At 48.9% G+C, this 20,253-nt stretch overlaps 1 protein-coding gene and 1 long non-coding RNA gene across 2 annotated transcripts; both read right to left on the bottom strand.

Moving 5' to 3' along the window:
• Window positions 1-271: 271 nt before the first annotated feature.
• On the bottom strand, window positions 272-9,760 carry LOC309352592. The gene is made up of 2 exons (XR_014161390.1): window positions 8,250-9,760; window positions 272-1,579 (listed from the first exon to the last, which is right to left on the bottom strand). It is a non-coding gene; the product is annotated as an uncharacterized lncRNA (long non-coding RNA).
• Window positions 9,761-12,085: 2,325 nt separating this feature from the next.
• Window positions 12,086-15,369, bottom strand: FOXD1 (forkhead box D1). Its single transcript, XM_081880844.1, has one exon. It carries the CDS (start codon window positions 14,871-14,873, stop codon window positions 13,524-13,526), a length of 1,350 nt encoding a protein of 449 aa, XP_081736970.1. The 5' UTR covers window positions 14,874-15,369; the 3' UTR covers window positions 12,086-13,523.
• Window positions 15,370-20,253: the final 4,884 nt, after the last annotated feature.

The following is a 20,253-nucleotide window of genomic DNA, read 5'->3' on the forward strand; positions in this document are numbered from 1 at the left end:
TGTTTAAATAAATAATACTCCTGGCACCAACCCTGTGTTCTTTAGAGTGCCAGGTTAAAACCATTTTATTTGCCAATATATTTTAGATGATGGTGTTTGTTGAATGTTTTATTATATTGCTGGTTTGTGTTGTGTTGTATAATGTTTTTTTAAAAAAAATGTTTCTCCATACCACCCTGAAATTTATTTTTGAATGGTTTTGCAGTTGTTGGTTTAAAACACTATTTGGTTTATCGTTTCTAAAATGAAGAAATAAAATTAAGGCAGGACCTTTGCATAAATGGGATTTACTTCCGAGTAAACACACATTGAGTTACACAGTTGCAGGTGATTTCCTCAAGTCAACCAAGTAACAATCTCAGAAACCAGACAATTAAAACAAACAAAAAGGTGGGGACACAAGAGAGCATTGCGCAAGAGAATGCATCTCACTGGATAATTCGCAGGAGAACTTCCCTGTGGTTTGTGCCCCTCTTCTGTACCATCCATATAATTTTCATAGAACAGCTTTCGGCAGCCTGGTGCCTTCCAGATGTTTGGGACCACAACTCCCATAGCTACCATCACCCGCCATCAGCACAGTTGCCTAAGGTCCAAAATGGACTGCTCAGTCCAGTATCTGCCAGTTCCAGAGTAACAGCGCGATGCCATTCAAATCCAGTCGAGTTCGATGGCGCTTACTCCCGGGTAAATGCATCTAGAATTAAGGGGCTTACTTTTGAACAGGCATGTATAAGATTGCCCTGATAATTCAACCGTGGTTTCCTAGTGTTGGTAGGTCCCACTAAACTCAGGATTTAATTTCTGTGTTCTTGGGTTGTTACTATGGAAAGGTCTTTACGCCCCCGAAATGCATTATTCATCTCACTACTCTTATATCCTGCTTGACTGTCAGAAAACCTCAAAGCGGTTTACAAAAGGTCTTAATCCATCCAGTCTCGGACCAGATCTTCCATCCTTTCTGTCCTTTGGGAAGGGTTGGTGGGCTGAACTGGCGCTGGAGAAAAAGCAGTTCAGGCCGTTGTGCTAAACCCAGCCCGGTGACTTAATGGGGGTTGCTGGGGGAGATTTGTTGCTGGGGGGCGAAGAGGAAACGAAGCCGGATGCTGCAGCCTAGAGGTAACAACACCCAGTGGGTTTGGGTTACCAATACCACCGATGCTTAGCTAGCAGACACTCGCCCAGGCAGGTGGGGAAGCAGAGATTCTGCCTCGGTGCGAGAACTCAGCCGCTTTCCAGCTCCGAACGTTCTTCTGCCGCCAGAGTTCAAGAGCGAGCGATATTTCCCCCGGTTCCTCCGTTGCCATTGGTTAAAGGGGCTTCCTCTAAGAGAGGTGGATCCAACCTTAAGGCAGAAATCAAGGCCAGCTCGCACGTGCTATGCTGATGCTGCGGGTGAATTTAGGAGTCTGATACTTACATAAGTTCCATTCCGTGCGGCGGGAAAGTCGAGGCCCTTGAGTTTAAGCCAGGCCCTTGCAGACTTGGGTTGTGGATTAGTTTGGAAACAATACTTATGGGATGTTCTTCCGACTTCAACAGGAACCTCGAATCCTAATGTTGATATTTCTTCCTTTGCCTAAATAATAGTTATTTTTTTGAAAAGCAGAAAGAATAATTCAGTTGCTCGCTTTACTTGGTTTGGCTGATTCTAGAGATTTGTCAGCGTGCGCTTTAAACACTATCTAAGGCGAGTTGGGTATTTTACTAAACAGTTCCCTTAAGGCTGGAAAGTTCCAACAACTTACTCCGTGTGAATATTCATGTCTTTAAAAAAAACGCACAGTGCAATTTCTGTCGGGAAGTTATAATAGTGATTCCGCAACAACGCAGAGCAGTTAAATTTAAACCCACTGCCAAATCATGCATCGGATTAAGTGGACTGTAGTCCAGACTCCAGAGAAGTTTATGCCATAACAAATGTGTGTCCTTAAAGTCCTTAAACACTAAGGATCCACAGGGCTCTTCTTTGTTTCAGTTAAACCTGTTGGCACAAGTGGAACATTCACCTCATGCATGTGTTTACTCAGAAGTAAATCCCACTGTGTTCCATGTGCACTGGATCGTCGCTGGTGGCTTCACCAGATTAAGCCGGCGCAGCTCCAATATACACACCCACTGAGAAACTAGTGTGTATTTCTGATTTCAATTCAATGATGATGATAATGTATGGTTTTGCCTTAACTGGGTAAGACAAAATGTAATGCATTTATTGGTTACTACTTTGGGCAGCTGATATATTGCCCTTCAGCCCTAAGGAATCCCTCTCGTTGAAATCAAAGGGATCCACAGCCCAAACCTACGCCGGGTTACTGGGAAATAAGACCCGCTCAGTTTAGTAGTGGTGCTTATCAACCTACCTACTGGACGCTGAAGTGAAGGACTGTTCCTTTCTGTTGTCGTTGCTAAAGACAGAAGCCCCAGGCTTTTCTTTCTCTTCTCTTCTGCCTTGTGGGGGTGCTCGCCGACCTTAGCCATACTCAGAGTAGGGAAACTGAAACCAGTGGACTTCACCTCTATATCAAACCAGCTGGACTTTCCATGAGACTTCTTCTCCTGTCTATTCCTCTGGCTGACCTTGCTGGGTTTGTTACCGTTTCAGAGCAGGTTTGCCAAACAATAAAAGTCGGAGGATTTTTCTTTCTCTTCTTTTCCCCCAAATGCAAACCTAACAGGTCATGGCAGAAGGCAAAGACAAGGACTATATAAACAGAAGCAGTTGGCAAGGTACACAAAGCGACCTGGGAGGAAGCAGCTTCGAAGCACTCCATAAAATGAGATTGGCAGATGGCCGGCTTTATTTCTTACTGACTTCTCGTACATCGGGTATCATTCGAGTCCATTGATTTCAGTGGGCCTCCTCTGAGCAGGAGTAACGTAGGCAATCGCCCTGCGTCCGTGTATCAGCCAGATTCACACAACGCAGAAGGTGAACAGAAGGAAGTGAGCTGACGCTGCTTCGATTCTAGACGCCACAACTAAAAGCGGTCGAAGGCTGCCATCGAATGCACGTCGACTCGAGAGTCAAGTTCTGCTGAAGTCAATGGCACACCTCTGGACAAACACGTAAAGAGTTGCCCTGATTCAGAGCAAAGGATGCTTCCTTTTTTAAAAAAAACAAACAAACCTGCATACAGTTCAATATTGAATGTACTTGACATTATATGCAGATCGCGGGCTACTGGGCGGGGCTTTTGTTTTCTTGTTTGGGTTTAATTATTTACTTGTGTTTCATCTTGTATTTTATTTTGTGAACCGCCCTGAGATCTTTTTTTTTTTTTTTTTTTTTTTGAAGGGCGGTATATAAATTTTAATAACAGGAATCCAACCTAATGGAGACGACACTCTTAATTATCCACCGATAATATTAAACCTTCTACTTGGATTTCAACACCTTACTTAGGAAGTGGAAGGGTGTCTGACTTACTTTACCAAGAAAGAACCCTTGTCACGTGCACATAAAGTCTTTATTTGCTCCCCAGTCTCGTATTAAAACAGAGGAACCGGATCGCACATTCCGATGGAAGACGTTTACTGGCAAGTTTATATACAGACCTTGGAAAGTTTTTCCAACGCACTTTTATCCAGAGGAATGACTGAACAGCGCCAAGCCCAGTTTCCCATAGAAATCACTTCCTCTCTAATCATTTCTCTATACTGGGGATCTGAGAAATCTCTCGATCTGGCGAACGGGCCAGATTCAAACTGCACTCCTTGGCAATCTCTCACCTGGGAGCAAGCGAGCCTCAAGGCTTGCTTCGGAGGGCAGGATGCCACCGAAGAAGGGCCTGCTGGTTTTTCCAGAGCGGGGGAAAGGCGAGTCTCTCTCCTGAACCCAAACCCGAGTTCTGCGGACCCGTCACGGAGTTTGAATTAAGCGAGGGATGTTTTGATTTCGACTCCTGCCTCGTGGCAGGCTGATTACTCCCGGAGACCCCAAAACGTTTGGAAACGCGTTTGGAAAGGCCTCGGAGGCAACTCGTGAGGTCTGGTCTTGGAGGCTCCTCCTTCTTCTCAGCCATGTCGTGCCCTTGCCTTTACTGAAGACCAGAAGGTGCTGCTAAGCAGCCCGTTCATTGGGGCTTCCCTCGAGGCTCTTTCCCATCTGTTCTGCCTGCCCCCACTAAAAAATTCCTCACAACTCCTGTCCCGGGAGGACCAGTCCCAGCTCCGAGTGGAGCAGCTGGAGCCACAGGAGCTTTTTCGCCAGGAGCCCCTTAACCGTCAGCCCCCGGAGTTCCGTTTAATCTGACTGAAGTAGATTGAACCACAGGGGAGGAATAGCGACACAGGAAGCGGGGGCAAAGTCTCGTTGGTGCCAGAGGAATTTGAGATCCATCATGGAAGCAAAAACAACAACAACAACAACAACAACAACAAAAAACTCCCCTGAAATAAATGGGACGTGTCCTACTCAGAGTAGACCCATTGAACTCGGTGGATATGACCAACGGACCCATTAATACCAATGGGCCTCCTCGGCTGTTACTTTTGGGGGACCCTTTCTTTCTATCCTGCCTCCATTATGGATGCACGTTTGATGAGGCCACGAGAGAGGGCCTTTTTATGGGAGAGGTCATTTTCCTTTCTCTCAGACTGTGGAACTCCCTTCCACTGGAGGCTAGGCTGGTTCCTTTTATGCTCTCCCTTTTCCCAACAAATACTTTTTTGCTCAGACAGGCCTTTGGCCACTAACTAGCTGGCTGCTGTGGCAAGGTGCAGGGAGGCTGCTGTACCTTTTCCCCCTTTTGCTGCTAAATGATTATGTTTAAAGTGCTTTATTATTATTTTAAAATCATATTGATTGTATGTTTCTAGCTGCAATTCATGCTGCAAGCCCCACCCTCTGATCCTATATTAGGAGAAAGGCGGTATATTAAATACACAAACAAATAAACAAATATACTCCCAGAGTTCAAGGGCTCACGTCAACCCTATTGCGTCGTTTAGTCTGAGAGATAGATACTGGCCTAAGATCTGTCAATGAGCTTCATTTCTTAAGCAGGAATTTGAATCGGGGTCTCTGTGTATTAAAATTACGCATAGGATCAGACTGCTTGTAGGTAAAGGATAATGAACCGTACACCTCAGGACATTGTAGGGGAAATATTTGTGACTGGGAACAAACAAGGCGCCCCTTTGAGGAAGGCTAACAACATTCAACGATTTCCGACCCATAAGTGATTCTTATTGGGAACAGCACTGTGTCTTTGTCTCATCTGAGGCCTAAAATTAAAAGCCATTAATTTTTAAAATAGTCTTAAAACGCACTGTTTTTTCTTTATGTAGAAATCTCAGATATGACCAATATGATCCGAACGTCATCTTGCCCTCTGCTGAAATCTCAGCGATGCACTGAATGGAGCCTGAATTTGGCCGGGACTATCCAGGGGGAGGAAAGGACCTTAAGGTCCTTTGTGGACATCTCTCTCCACGTGAAGCAACATTAAAAACGGGGAGTGGTGGCGGTGGGAGACAGAGAGAGAGATTGTTAGGAACGATTCAGGGAGGGGGTTGGATAAAAATCTGCTCGTCTCTGAATGCCTTTTCCTGATAACAGAATTCTGAGTTCCCCAGGGACACGGGTGGTCCGTAGGGCTAGGGTTCAAAAGGAAGAAGTACTGCAGAGTTATTGTATGGAATTTACTAAAACAAAATGTGGAGATAATCAGGCTTATAAAAAATGTTAGGGTACGTTAATGGCTGATCAGCTATTAACAGCAGTTAACCATAATAGCTAAAGTGTGGGTTAAATGACAGGCAAAATATTTCTGAATGCTGGGTGATCGTGACAACCTATAATAAATAGGCAGGAGGTAGAAGACAGGTTACAGACCTGCCTACCAACAGGTAAGGGAAACACCAGTCCCTTACCATTCCACTTATCCCAACGGGACTTACTCGCAGGTAAAGGGTTTAAGGTTGGGTACTATCCTGAAGCTGAGGCATGCAGTGTTGCGGATTTTACATTTGTGACATGGCTCCTATGCATTCAGAAGGAAATCCCCTCCCCTTCCCCCTGATGTCATCCTAAAGTTGAAGTCACGAATTGAAAAGTGAGTCCTCTCAGCTTCCAAAGGGCCTGGCACCGCACTCGGAATGTATTTCCACTGGACCCTAAACATATGGTTTGTTTGTTAGAAATGCCTGCAAACTGAAATCTCTTCGGAGCCACAAGACTTGGCTCGCTGGTTTCTGCCTAACTTCCCAAACGGTGCGATGGGAAGAGCGATGGCAGCCTGCTCTTGCCCCGTCCTTCTGCTCACTCGACTGCACACACACTATAAAGTTCACCCCCGTCCAGGAATCTTGGGAGCTACGATTTACGGAGCAGAACCCTTAACAAACCACAGTTCCCAGGATTCTTGCGGGGGTGCTTTAAATGTATGGCGCCTATGCAGTCTTTACCCTGGCCTTTGACTCTTGAGGTGCATATTTTTAGGACACCACCTTATTGTATTGTAAGTTGTTTGGAACGGTTTCTGCATTGTGTTTTAATTTTTGCAGAAGGATGCGTTGTTGTTGTTATTATTATTATTATTATTATTATTATTATTATTATTATTATTATTATGGCGGCAACGGGGTCTGTGTCACAGAAGGCAAGGCAAAGGCCTGCCTGGCTCAAAGTCCCAAGGCAAGCCCAGTAAGTTAAGACCCGTGATAGGTGCAAGGCCAGGCCGGTTCTCGGCTGAGGCCAGGGCGCATGTGGACAGTTTTCGACGTCAGAGGCGCTTGCGTGCGAGCCGCGGCTCATCCGCACGCAGGAGCAGCAGCCTGTTTCTGCAGGCGGGTTTTTGTCTTTTCTGAAAGCAGCCTCTGGCTCTGGATTTCCACTTTCACCCGCCATCAAAATGCCTGCTGGACACTCATCGTCCTCTCCTGCAATTCCCATTCTTTCAAGAGCCTCTGTCTTTGTTTTAGAAGTCCCTTACCAGGAGCCAGGAATAAACACGAGGCGCAGCTTTCTTAGTGCATCTGGTGAATTTCCTCTGGAGGAGAAGCGGGGCGGGGGGAGTTGTTTCAGGGGCTCGCAGAGCTCCAGCAGGGGAAAATCCCAGAGGAAACAGACCCACAAGAAGAGCTGCAGAAGCATCTGTGCGAGGCGCATAAGCCGATGGCTGTGAACCACGACACGATTGCAACTGAAAGCCATATAAATAAACCATTTGCAAGTGTGCGGTTTGCATGCCTTTCTCTTAGTATCATCAACCGATTCCCCATCCGCTACACGCCGATCTTTACACTTATCGCTCCGCATCTGGCTCTTGTTTATTGTAGCGGTGCAGATCCAACATTAATAGCTATCAGGCCTTGTTTCATTGAGAATAAAACAAAGAGAAGAGACGTTCAGACAGATGTGGACGCATTTCCTCTTCCTTTCTCACGGGCCCGGGATGGGAGTGGGAAGATGCCACTAAAATCCAGGAGACTCGTGTTCAAAGTCAGGGGGAAGGAGCTAAGCCTGATTCGCCTCTACAGTCGCGCATCAGCAAGGAGAGGCTCTAACCACTCACCTTCGCTCATGCGCAGCTGGATTCTATCTAGGCTGCCAGGATGAAAAGCGCCCAGGGCCTTGGCAATCTCTGGTCCTGTGAGTGCCTCCCTCCTCCGCTCAAAGTCAAAGTGAGGGGAGGTTTAAAAGCAACTGGCTGTTCCCAGAGAGTGGGGGGGGGTCACTTTTTTCTGCAGGTCAAGCTTCTCGCGAAAGCGCCAACGTGGAGCCCCACCGCACGCTTACTAGAAAAAAGCGAGTTCCCAGTTGGCCTTACTTCCGAGTAAACCTGCACAGCGACACTCGCTGCTGCACGGTGCTTTTGAGATCCCAGCGTTTTGCACACCAAACAAAGTCTGTGTTCTGACGGCTTAATACTTTTTTTAAAATAAAAAAAAAAAGAATCGCAAGGGTGTGTATTTAGGAGATGGTGGAGTTTTAGTCTGAGGCCGGCAGACGCAAACGAGGCAGAGAGCACAAACTGAAACCCACCTGCCTGCGAAGAAATACTGTAAAAAGTCAAGCCTACGCGCGTTATTTATAGGCTCGCTCGCCGCCGCTTAGCCATATCATAAATACGCGTCTCCAAACTAGAGAGTCGACAGTCAAACTAAGCTAGGTAAAGTGGGATTGAATTATGGGGACATAAATCCAAACTGGAAGGAACAGATGGTGGCCCTGATCGCGTTTTACACCCACCCCACCCCGTTAAATAATGATAACGCCTTTCAGTGAAGGCGACAGGAATACTCACGGGGACTGACGCAGGAAGGTGTTAAAGGCTGGGAAGCGGAAACGGGGCCTCTTCTCTCGCTCTCGCCGGCGGGGGCTGAAGGAGCCGGGCGCGCTTTCCTAGGCGATCCTCAGGTCGCGGTGGTGGAAGGAAGGAGATCTCCTAATTTCGCCACGCAGTTTTCTTTTCGTCCCAAGACGGCGACCTCGCCGAGTCCGAGCGAGATCCGGAAGGCTCCCCTCCGACGTGGATGAAGGAGATAACTGAGAAGCTAGAAGGTGCAGGCCGTTTCCTCGTCCAGAAGGCACCTAAATCCTCAGGAGAAGCGGCAAATTTATTAAGCACTAAGGACTCGCGGGCGTGGGGTCGGAAAGAAAAGACAAGCCTATCTGTTTACGCCATATTCATAAGAAAGACCGTTATGGCCCAATAGTTTGTCGAAAAATCACCTGCTCGGTTAAGCGAATACACATATTGATAGGGAAAATCAGAACCACCCCGTTTAAGTTAACCAGAAACGTAGGGATTTACCCGTCCTCGGTGCCAAGCACCTGGAATGGACGTCAACTCTAAGGATTTTTGAGGAACTTTCCTTCCAAAACAAGAAGACCTCCCGAATCCACAGTTGGGCAAAGCCTTCCAAAAGAAGTGTGACTTTGATGGCAGCCCTAACTGCACACATCCCAGGCACTTTTAGTCATTCCCCTCTCTCTTCCCAACCCCCGCCATTCCACCTAAGGTTTTTCGCTCGCCGTAAACCTCGTTTCTGTGGGAGCTCAGCTGGCCAATAACGCGGGCCTTTTTTTATAGAGAACCATGGATGTAACAAAAGGGAAGAAGAGCCCGGCATGTTGGGGAGATTTGCGTTTTTAAAAGCTAACTATGAACAATATTTGGGGGCGTCGAGGGAGAAACAGCAGCCCAGCCGAACATGAATAAATCACAGAACTATTTAGAAAACACAGACACACACCCGCATCCATACAAGCGGAGAGAAGCCTTGCTGGTTCAGAGGCGCCGTGTGTGGCATTCGTAAAATGCTTGCCTGCCTACAGAAGGGCTTCATTACGCTCCCAATAGATAACATTTGGTAAAGTGCATCCCCAGATTAAAACGCTACATAATGGCACCGTAAACGAAGTCGTGGCTTTTTGTGTGGTCTTTGTGGGGGGTGGGGAATGGAAACATTAGCCTTTCCCTAAGACCAGCCATTCCCTCCCAATTCAGCCCCAGTAATTCGCCTTCTCTCCGGCCCGCGGGGGATCTGATGAAGGGCCGGTGGGCGGCGAGAGGAAGGCGGGTGAATGAATCCGCACTTTGTACTTCGGGGAGAAAAAAAGAGGAGGAGGAAGGTGGGCTGCGAGGGCGCTTTGACACCGTCCCACCAGCTTGCTTTTTAGGGCCCAAGCCTCTCCACCCGGCTTGATCTCTTTCGCTGCGCCTTCAAAGCGAAAGGGGACCCCGGGGTCCATTTGCATGCCAGTGGGGAGCCCCTGTTCAAACGAGGTTGCTCGGAGTCCCATCAAAGGCTGCTCGGCCTTTGTTGCAGCAGCACCTGCTTGGGCAAACAGAGGCAGCCAGCCAGCCAGCAGCAGCCACAGCCTAGCTAGGCCCTTCTTGCTGGCTAAACTACCCACCCAGGGCCGCCAGCCAGTAAGCAAGGCAAAAGAGAACGGTGCTGAGAAGCCGAGCTCCCCCGGAGAAAGCCCAGACATAACAAACACGACAATGTTGCGTCGGCCAGTTTGGAACCAGACTAAACACTCGCCTGCCCTCGTTTCCCCCGTACTAGCGATTGCAAAGCAATATTTCCAACTCCGAGCTGCTTGTCAGGTGGAGGCCGCTGTCCAGATTGCACAGCCAATTGCTGATATCAGAAATGCAAGCGAGCGAACTTGGGGGGGGGGAGAGCTCCCCCGCGACAAACCTTGGAACACGATTTGTCTCTTAAGGAACCCCAGGGGGAAACGCCAGGCACGCACATCCCGAGCATCACTGTGAAGTCTCACGCCCTGAACCCAGGAGCGTTTTCCTCCCTCCTCCGCCTCACCAGGGGCAAACTAGGCTTTATTTTACCCGGGTCAAAGACCCACGTGCATTTGCGTACACACACACAGGTTGGGAGCCTCAGTGGCTAGTCCCCCGTAGCTATGGCTCTGGCCTCGCTGTTTTGCTGTTCCTGTTGTTGGTAAACAAAAAAATAAAAATAAAATAAAATCACAAGATAACGAACTGGCTTGTGGAAGCCTTTTTTCAGGATTGTGTGTATGTGTGTGGAATCAGATTATTAAGGTACTCTGGCTCTTTAGGAAATAATAATATTTACCCAAAGAAAGGGGTTCCGGGGCTTTTCAATAGAGCATCCTAAACAGGAGTTACCCATGACTTGGCGGGGGGGGGGTCGCATTGATTTCAGCTGGGGACATCCTTGCAGGGAAGCATCTTAAGACCGGAAACTTATTTAGAAGCAAGTGTCAAGGGAGAGGACGGGATGTTTTTACTTCCAAGTCAACGTGTGCCGGAGCGAGGTATTGAATTTTCAGAAATATCACTATCACCTTCTAACTCTGAATCCTCCCGGTGAGTCGTTACAAATGAGGCACCTATATCTGAAGTTTTGCGGGACAGCTCCTTCAGGAGGGTGGTGGAAGTCAGCCGCGTTGAAGTCTGCGCAACTTCACTTCCAGGCGAACGAGCTAAGGGCAGGCAGAAGGGTCCGCTTCCTGTTTTCGCTGGCTGAGCACCTGCCACTTCCGGTATGCCACCACGTTTTTACAGAGATGATATGGAAAGCTTCGTTGAAAATCTGTGGTTGCTGCAAGATTCCAGGCCCTGCGACCTTACCTAGCTGGGAGTATGTCTCAGTGGGTTCAGCGGGATTTACTTCAAAGTAGACATGCACAGGATTTCTCCTAGCACACGCCTTGTCCAAGTGCCCTTTGCATTCTCCATTGGTTACAATAACCTCACAATGCAAAAAAGAACTTAAATCGCACCACCTATTTGTGCACTTAAAAAAGAAATAAACGTAGAGCGTAAACATTCTTAAAACGACTTCATAAATCACCTATAATGATGTGCAATACTTTCCCAAGTTTTTGTTCTGCAAGGGAATTAGTTGGAGAATGTTGTTTATTTGCTTTCCTGAAAGGAGCACTATATGCTGATCTTGAACACGCCTCAAAAACTCACCGACTTTTAGCACATTTTTTAAAAAATTGGATTTCGACAATTACTGCATTAATTCAAAATAATAATTCCAACTCTGTGCTCCTAGAAGGCTAATCCTGTCTTACAATCTTGTAAAATAATAATACTAATATATGCATTCGCAAAATCCTTAAAGGGAAGTACTCCCTTCACCTCAATAAAGTAGTCCTCTCCAGGTTTGGGAAAAGTAGTGTCAGAATCCAAAAAATACTTGCGGGGGGCTATTCTTATTTGCAACGGAACTAAAATGTAGAACCAGGGTATTGAAACCGATCATTATGAACTCCGATTTTTATATATACCGTTTTAATTGTTCAGCATTTTCATAAGTGACAAACCGCCTCATACTTGTCTACCATTCTTTCAAATATTTAAAAGCAAAATGTGCGATACTTATTGTCACCCTAAACTTTAGCATAACTTCTTTTCTCTTTAATGCAATACTTTAATGATGCCCATGTAGCGCGGTGACTGCAGTTCTAGTGTAATTACCTTGCAAAGGGGGCACTTATTTGCGACACCGTCATAAAAACCTTAAAACCACAAACAATACCCCCCCCCCCCCAATTATCTATTGTATAACCCTGGAGCGGGAGGAAACCCATAGCAATTGTGATGCGGTTGCAATGTAAAATACACTTTAGAAGTTCTTAAAAGAATCTACATTTATTTGATTCAAATACAAAAAAGGTGTATTTATAGAAGATTATAGCCTGCAGAAGGCTGAAATTATCCATCACCAAAACAGTTACTTTGTTTTCTTTGGTTAGTCATTGCTCGGGTTTACCCATGTATTTTTAAAATTTATTTGTGAAGGCTTGAAAATCGTATTATCATTGTTTGGAATACCATAGCAGTTCCTAAACCAGGTTCCATGAGTGAGTGAAGTTTAATATGGTCCAGAATTTAAGCTGGTTGGCGTCATGTCTGACTAGAAAGCAAGTCCCTTTCATTCCAGCTGAACTTCCCCAGAGAGAATTTTCAAGATGGCGGCGATCCTGAGTACCTATTTAGAAGCCCAACTGAAAGCAAAGGAAAACTTTCTTCCTACTAAACCCGCATGTTTAGGGTACCAGTCCCAATGAGCAATATGGGGTCCAACGTTAAATGAAGGGGTGGGGTTTTTTTTAAGTAAAAGGGGCGCCATCCAGCATTGCTAGACTGTGGAGGATTCTTCTGAGTTAATTATTTGGTGGAACAACATTTTGCACTCTTTCTTTTCAACCACAGAATTATTAATCTACCCTGGATTTAATTTCTTTTTTAAAAATCGTATTCCAAGGATCATAATTATAGGTTAGAAGTTCAAAGGGCAAAGCACTAAATAGGTGAAGGTCTAAAGCCAATTGTGGAATTAATTTTGTTGAAAATTTATTGCTTTATTTTCAAAAATGTGTAAAAAAAAAAGTGGTTTTTTTGTTGTTTTTGTTTTACAATTAGAATGGTACAATAATACTTGGCAGTAATTTTAACAATATTCCTGGTAAAGAATATGCACAAAGTATAAAAGAAAAGAAAAACTCCACAAGCCTATTATGATACAAAAAACAAACACAGGTTAAAATAAGAATTGATAATCTCGACTTTCTTCTGTGTAAACATGTTAAATTTTTTTTTCATATATAAAAGTACATAAGACAAGTGAACTACAATGAAAGAAGATGGGTAAAGCTTCTTTTTGTCCTCCCCCCTGACTCCTATTCATCGTTATTTTTTGGGGGGGGAATTGTTGTAGTTTAGCTGTAATTTAATTTAATCCTTGGACCCGGTAATCTCTGCCTTGGAATGATTTACTTAGAATGCGTGTGTTTGTTAAAGGAAACAATTAAGGGCCACTTCTTTGACATTTAATCTTTCTGCCTATGCAGCATATAGAAATGGCTTTGCATAAATAGGAGGTACTGAAGAGGACCGAGCCAGGTGGGCCGAAAGACAGAACAAACAAACAAACAAACAAACAAAATATGGCCTAAATAAAAAATAGAAACAAAAAGTTTCTTTGCCTTCTTTAGCCGGGAAAAAAACAGCAAAAACAGCCCCATTGGGTCCTACCTTCGGCAAGACAGTTTTTTGTGTGTTTTGTTTTTAACAATTGGAAATCCTAGCAGTAAAGTTCTCGACGTTGGCCAAGGCTGCCCCTTGCTGCAGAGTCCCCAGCGAGGCGGCGGCGGCGGAAGAGGACGGAGGCGGCGGCGAGGCGAGCGCAGGCGACGAGGCCATCAGGGACCTGGCCAGGACCGGCAGGACGGCCGCCTGCGAGGCGCAGCTGCTGGCGGCCAGGGGACTCAAGCCGCCGCCGCCGCCGGCGCCGCCGATGATGCTCTCGATGGAGAAAGGCGACCGGGCCAGCGCCGAGCTGCTCTTGGCGGCCGCCGCCTGCAAGGAGGCCGCGAGAGACGGGCCGAGCTGCGCCGGGTAGCCGAAGCTGGTAGTCCTGGCCAGGTCGGCCGCAGGAGACGCAGCAGCCGGAGGCAGCAGCGCGGGCGGCGCAGGAGGAGGAGGAGGCGGCGGCGGCCGCGCCTGGGGCTGGAAGGCGAAGAGAGCCGAGGGAGGCGGGTAAGGCGGCAGCTGTAGGCCGTAGGCGCAGCTATAGGGCCCGTAAGCGAAGGGAGCCGGCGGCGGCGGCGCGGGCGGCGGGTGCTGCTGCTGCTGCTGCCGCGGCTGCGGCGGCGGCGCCTGGTTGGGGTGTTGCTGCGCCGCTTGGAGGAAGGCGGCGGCGGCGGCGGCGGGCTCGAGCCCCCTGAGGAGCAGGTCGGGCGGCTGCAGCAGCGGCTGCCTCTTGAAGCGCTTCCTGCGGCGCAGGAAGGAGCCGTTGTCGAACATGTCGGCCGACTCCGGGTCCAGCGTCCAGTAGTTGCCCTTGCCCGGGTTGCCCGGCTCGCGCGGGATCTTGACGAAGCAGTCGTTGAGCGACAGGTTGTGTCGGATGGAGTTCTGCCACGCGGGGAACTTCTCGCGGTAGTAGGGGAAGCGGGCGCTGATGAACTCGCAGATCTCGCTCAGCGTCAGGCGCTTCTTGGCGCTCTGCAGGATGGCCATGGTGATGAGGGCGATGTACGAGTAAGGCGGCTTCACCAGGCTGTTCTTGGCGCCCGACGAGACGCCGGCGCCCCCTGAGGCGCCTCGGAAAGAGCCCTGAGGGGAAGAAGAAGAAGAGGAGGAGGAGGAAGACGACGCCGACGACGCGGAGGAAGGCGACCCGGAGCCGGGGGACTCTCCTCCGGGCCCGCGCGCCCCGGGCGCCTCAGGCAGCGAGGCGGCCTCCTCGTCCTCGTCCTCCTCGTAAGGCCGGCGGCGGAGGGGCTCGTCGTCGTCGTCCTCGTCGTCCTCGTCGTCCCCCTCGTCGTCGTCGTCGTCCCCCTCGCCCACCACGTCGATGTCTGTCTCCTCAGCCAAGGCAGACGCGGCCTCGGACATCTCCGCGCTCAGAGTCATCGCGGGGCGCAGGCGGGCATGGGAGGAGGGGGCTGCCTGGCACAAGGCTGGCGGGGCGGCGAGGGGAGGGCGCCCCGGCTGGGCTCACACGCTTCGCCCCCCGCCGGCCCGCCCGCCCGCCCGCGCTCCCGCCTTCACGCCACGGCCGGAGAAGACAGCGGCGCGAGCGAGGCCGGCGGCGACCAGCCTCTCCAGCTGGGCACCTCCTCGGCGCTGCCCTCTTCCTCGTCGTCCTCCTGAGGAGAAGGCGCTCGCTTGCTGCTGCTGCTGCTGCCGCCGCCGCCGCCGCCGCCTCCTCCCTCAGACATGAATGGGTCCAGGGTGGGAAAGGGAGAGCGACTACTATTGGGGAGGGAGAGCGGCGGGCGAGGCGGGCGGGCGGGGACGGGGTGGGGGGAAGAGGAGGAGGAGGAGCGGGCGGCGCCCGCGAAGTCTTGAGCAAGATCTTGGCAGCGCCCGGGCTGAGGCCGAAAGGGGGGCGGCCTTTCCTCCTGCCCGCCCGCCCGCCCGGGAGGGGGCCGTCACGTGGTTGGAAACGTCAGAGCCGCCGCTGAGAAAACATTCCAGGAATAAAAAAGAAAAGAGGCGTGCGGGGGGGGGGGGAGAGAGAGACTCGGAATTGCGAGCGGGAGAGGAGAGCAAATAAATAAATAAGCGCCCATCTCGCGCTTTGAATAGCCCCATTGTTGAGCTTTAGGGTGGCGGAGGGAGTCGGGAGAGGCAGCCCTTCCATCTCCAGCGGGCTACTGCTTTCCAGTCAGCCTTGATCCCCTGTTTCACCACCCAGCTCTACCTCGACGGACCTTTCTGGCTTGGAAAGGGGGGGGGGTGTCTAATATACAGGTCCTGTATACCTGAAGGAGAGTTGCCACCCCCATCGTTCAGCCCGGACACTGAGATCCAGCGCCGAGGGCCTTCTGGTGGTTCCCTCATTGCCAGAAGTGAGGTTACAGGGAACCAGACAGAGGGCCTTCTCGGTAGTGGCGCCCGCCCTGTGGAACGCCCTCCCACCAGATGTGAAGAAAAGAAACAGCTATCTTCTCTTTAGAAGACATCTGAAGGCAGCCCTGTTTAGGGAAGTTTTTAATATTTGATGCTGTATTGTTTTTAACGATAGGGACCCGCCTAGATTGGCTGTGGAGACTCAGCCAAATGGGCGGGGTATAAATTATTATTATTATTATTATTATTATTATTATTATTATTATTATTACAGTAGTATTATTATTATAAAAGCCGCCTTTGGAACGCCAGGACTCCACCCGACACTATCCGATCCCCCCCAGAAAGAGAAAACGCTGGATCTGACCGAGGTGAGAGAGGTCTCCAGGCTCGCCCTGCGTTACGCAGCTGGCGAGAAGGAGGCAGGCAGGAGGCGGCCCGCGGAGGTGCTCGTCGTCCCACCCGTGGACCGGACAAGCGGGTTTCCTGGTCGTGGGAATCTGGACGGAGTGCCGCGTTTCTCAGAAGCCTGTCCTCCTCCTGCCGAGCTGAGGTTACGCCGGGGAACAGGGGACTGTCGTCCGCGTCTCCGGTGCGCTGTCAAGGGCTCCAGCTACACGCTTGCTGTCGAGGAAAAGGAGGAAGGCGCACGCGAACACACCAGGGGGAAAAGGTTTTAGGTCCAGCAACTAATCGCCGCGGAACTGATTCCTGGGGGGACCACAGCATCCATTTGAAAGGTTGCTCCCAGTCCCCTTAAATGATCGTGTGCAAATAATTCCAGTGAAATTCGTCAAGAACTTTTCCAAGCTGAGTCCTCCGCGTAGGCAGCCGAATGACACGATTCTGCGGGGACTTCTGCGCAAGCAACGTTTCCCATTCATTTCTAGGAGGGGACGTGCGCGGGAGAACTTCCCGAGGGCTTGTTGTTCCGAAAGAAACCGCTCTTAAAGAATAACAAATTATTTCCCCGCAGAAACAGATGACGGGGATTCGAAGCTAGAAATGTTCCAAATTGAAGAAAAGAAAATTAAACGGAGAATGTGGGAGATGAATAAGATCCTATTTATGTGAAGCACATGAAAGTATTTGGTTTACACACACACACACACACACACATTCTATTTTACACCATAGTGAAAGCAAAAGAACGCAATAGAAGGATATCAAAATAAGAGCTCGACACTCTGATCCTAAATGAATTCCCCCAGAAATTCCAATGGAATTAAAGAGAGTCCGCCAGAACAGGTTTGGGAGAGCAGAGAGCGCCTGATATTGTCATTCCTTTTATTCATTTGTTTCCGCGAATTTTTCCTGCCCGGTGAAGAAACCTGATCGTCACCGGTTTCCTAAAGTTCAGGACCTAGAACAAACCTCTCGGAAAATCTTATTTATTTCCGTGCATCTTTTACTTCCGACCAGAAGTCTTCAGAAATTATAGCTGCTTCACTGTTCTTAACGCTGAGGTCCATTAAGGGTGATTTAAAATATGGTTTGTTTGGGGGATTTAATGAATAATTTATCACACGAGGTGTGTGTGTGTGTGTGTGTGTGTGTGTATATGTTAGTTATTTTTTGAGAAAACCTGAATAATCCCGTGTGGCCATTTGGCCATTATATATATATAATGAGGTTTTCTCAAAAAATAACTAACATATGTAACACGTTTCTTTTAAATCAGAACATTATCTACAATACACTGAATACAATACTACCCGCACAGCACAATCATTTGCCATATTTTTTGGGGGTGTGTGTGATAGTTTCGCATATAAAGAGTTTATCCTGAATAAAATATAATGATAGGAAACTTTCCCACAGATTCCTACCGCCCCTTATCGTATGACCAAAGGTTCCTGAAGTGAAATGCTGCCCTCGTACCGGGAAGCCTAACTAGGAAGAAGATGCACTGAAGCTATTTAGCAAATGAGTGAAAAGACAGAAGTCCCGCTTTTTCGTAAAAGTGTTCCAGGCGGTTTACAACACCATAATTTGGAGCCATCTCGGTGGTGGGATTCCCACCTCCCCAAAGTAATGGGCCTAGAAACATGGGACGCTCATGTCCCACTGATTTCACTGCAAATTATGCCTGTAGCCTGGCCTTAAGAACAGCCAGAACTCAGGCTGACAAAATACAGTTAAGAATTAACAGATGTCACGAAAGTCGGTGGCGAAAGTCCCACATATCTTAACGGAGCGGGGCTTTAACATCAGGTCCTTCTACTCAGGCTTGTTTGACAACTAGTTTTATCACCAAATATTTTAGAATAAAACATCTACTCTCACAAGGAGGCGGGCATGGAGAAATGAACAATTTATAGCTATTTAGGATGATGAATAAGAAAGCAAGACGTTTATTTCCCTCTTACACAGCTTTTAAAAAAAGAAATCTACCAAGTTGAAAAGTCTTCTACAGTGATGATGATGATGATTTCACTTTTCCGAATGTTTGAGTGTTTAGGTTGGAATTAGGTTACCTGCGAGAAGGCAGACTTAGAAGCATTTAGTTGGAAATGTCTGATATTATGGGATGCTAAGTAATTGCAGAAGGAGATTATACCAAAGTCTTTAAATGCAACTGAAGAATGTATCTAAATTGGGATGGAAGCGGCTGCATATTTGCTTGGTAGTAAGTCGCATTGCACTCAATAGGGCTTACACCCAAGGAAGCAAGCGGATCTCAGCTTTGCCTCCTGAGAGTGAAGCCTGAACTTATTCTCATTCACATCGCTGAGACTTGAAAAGGTTCATCTGGAAGTGGAAGATGTCTAAGAGAGCCAGGCAGGCGCAAGTCCCATCATCGTAGCCTCAACCTAAAAGCATTTCATTGGACACGAACCTCACCAATTTCAGCAAAACATCCCTCCAAGTAAGCGTGCTTAGGATCGCAGCCTAAACACCAAAGAAGAAGAGCCAAGATTAAAATACCGAGCGATTAGGTGAAACCCACCAAAGGCCCTCAGTCAACCAGACACAGAAATTCAGCCCATTTCCTTTGGAGATCTTACTTTTAGGTCAAGCCTGATCTCACCCCGGGTCGTATTTCTGGGGAGGAGAAGGTTGCGTTGCTTTAGCGAAGCTCTCGAGCTCTTAAATGCGGCTGGAGAGCCACTTTTGCCAACCAGGCGCCCGCCAGGAGTTTTGGACTACAACACCACCAGCGGCTGGGGATCATGGGAGTTGTAGTCCAAAGCATCCGGAGAGCGCCAGGAAGGCTGCTTTGGGGCTCCCTGTTGTGGCTCATCGATCACATCTCTCTCTCACCCTCTCGGTGGGGGAGGCGAGACAAGCACCCAAGGCCACCCCCCAGGAGAAGGGCGAGCAGAGGGGGCTGCGGGAGTGTGGAGAGACGGGGAAAGCCCCGGTGCCCAAAGGAGGGCACTGCCAGCCTCTCCAGAAACTCCCAGCGCAAGGAAGGGAGCAGCGTCGTCATGGCCTTTGGGCTAAATCTTTGCTTGTTTCAGATGGTACCTTGCGAGTGATCTTGCATCCTCCCTCTAGTGGTTGTCTTGCGCAATTACCCGCCTTCCCTCCTCGCGCAGCAAATCTCTTTTTCCCTTATTTTTTCCGGAGGTCCGACCTAGCAGGTGAAGAGCGCCATCTAGAAGCCACGGGCCCGCAGGGAGCGACGGGCTGCTGCGTGAAACTTGACCGGTCTCTCCTGGGGCAGTTGCAAGTCAGACATTAAAAAGCGTTGCCATCAGGGGTCCTCACGGCAGATTGCTTTAGACGCCTGTTGAAAACCGTTTTGCTTCTGTCAGCCTATCCAGACGCACGATGGAGTTAGTCCGGGAGGGTAACCCGAGGGTCTGCCTAGCATATTGGAGTCAGAGTGGCGTGGTGTTTAGAGCGTTGGAACAGGAGATGGTGCTGCCCTCGGCCAAACACTATATAAAGGTAAAGGGACCATTAGGTCCAGTCGTGGCTGACTCTGGGGTTGCGGAGCTCATCTCCCTTTATTGGCCAAGGGAGCCGGCGTACAGCTTCCAGATCATGTGGCCAGCATGTCTAAGCTGCTTCTGGTGAACCAGAGCAGCACATGGAAACGCCGTTTACCTTCCCGCCGAAGCGGTACCTATTTATCTACTTGCACTTTGACAGTGCTTTCGAACTGCTAGGTTGGCAGGAACAGGGACCGAGCAATGGGAGCTCACCCCATCGCGGGGATTCGAACCGCCAACCTTCTGTTTGGCAAGCCCTAGGCTCTGTGGTTTAACCCACAGCACCACCCGCACCCCGGTCGAACACTATATTCACGCGTAAACCAGAGGTGAAACGAGGCTTTATTTCACATGGGTCAAAGACTCAGTTTGGCACCCTCCCACACGCAGGGGGAACCTCTGGAGGCTTCACCCAGGGCAAAAAAACCTGGCTAGCCCCCCCCCACTACCTTACAAGGTTGTTGTGAGTCCTTGTCTCTTCTTGCTTTTGACTTGCT

Source organism: Podarcis erhardii (assembly GCF_964252035.2).
Source record: "Podarcis erhardii genome assembly, chromosome: 11".
NCBI classification, from domain to species: domain Eukaryota; kingdom Metazoa; phylum Chordata; class Lepidosauria; order Squamata; family Lacertidae; genus Podarcis; species Podarcis erhardii.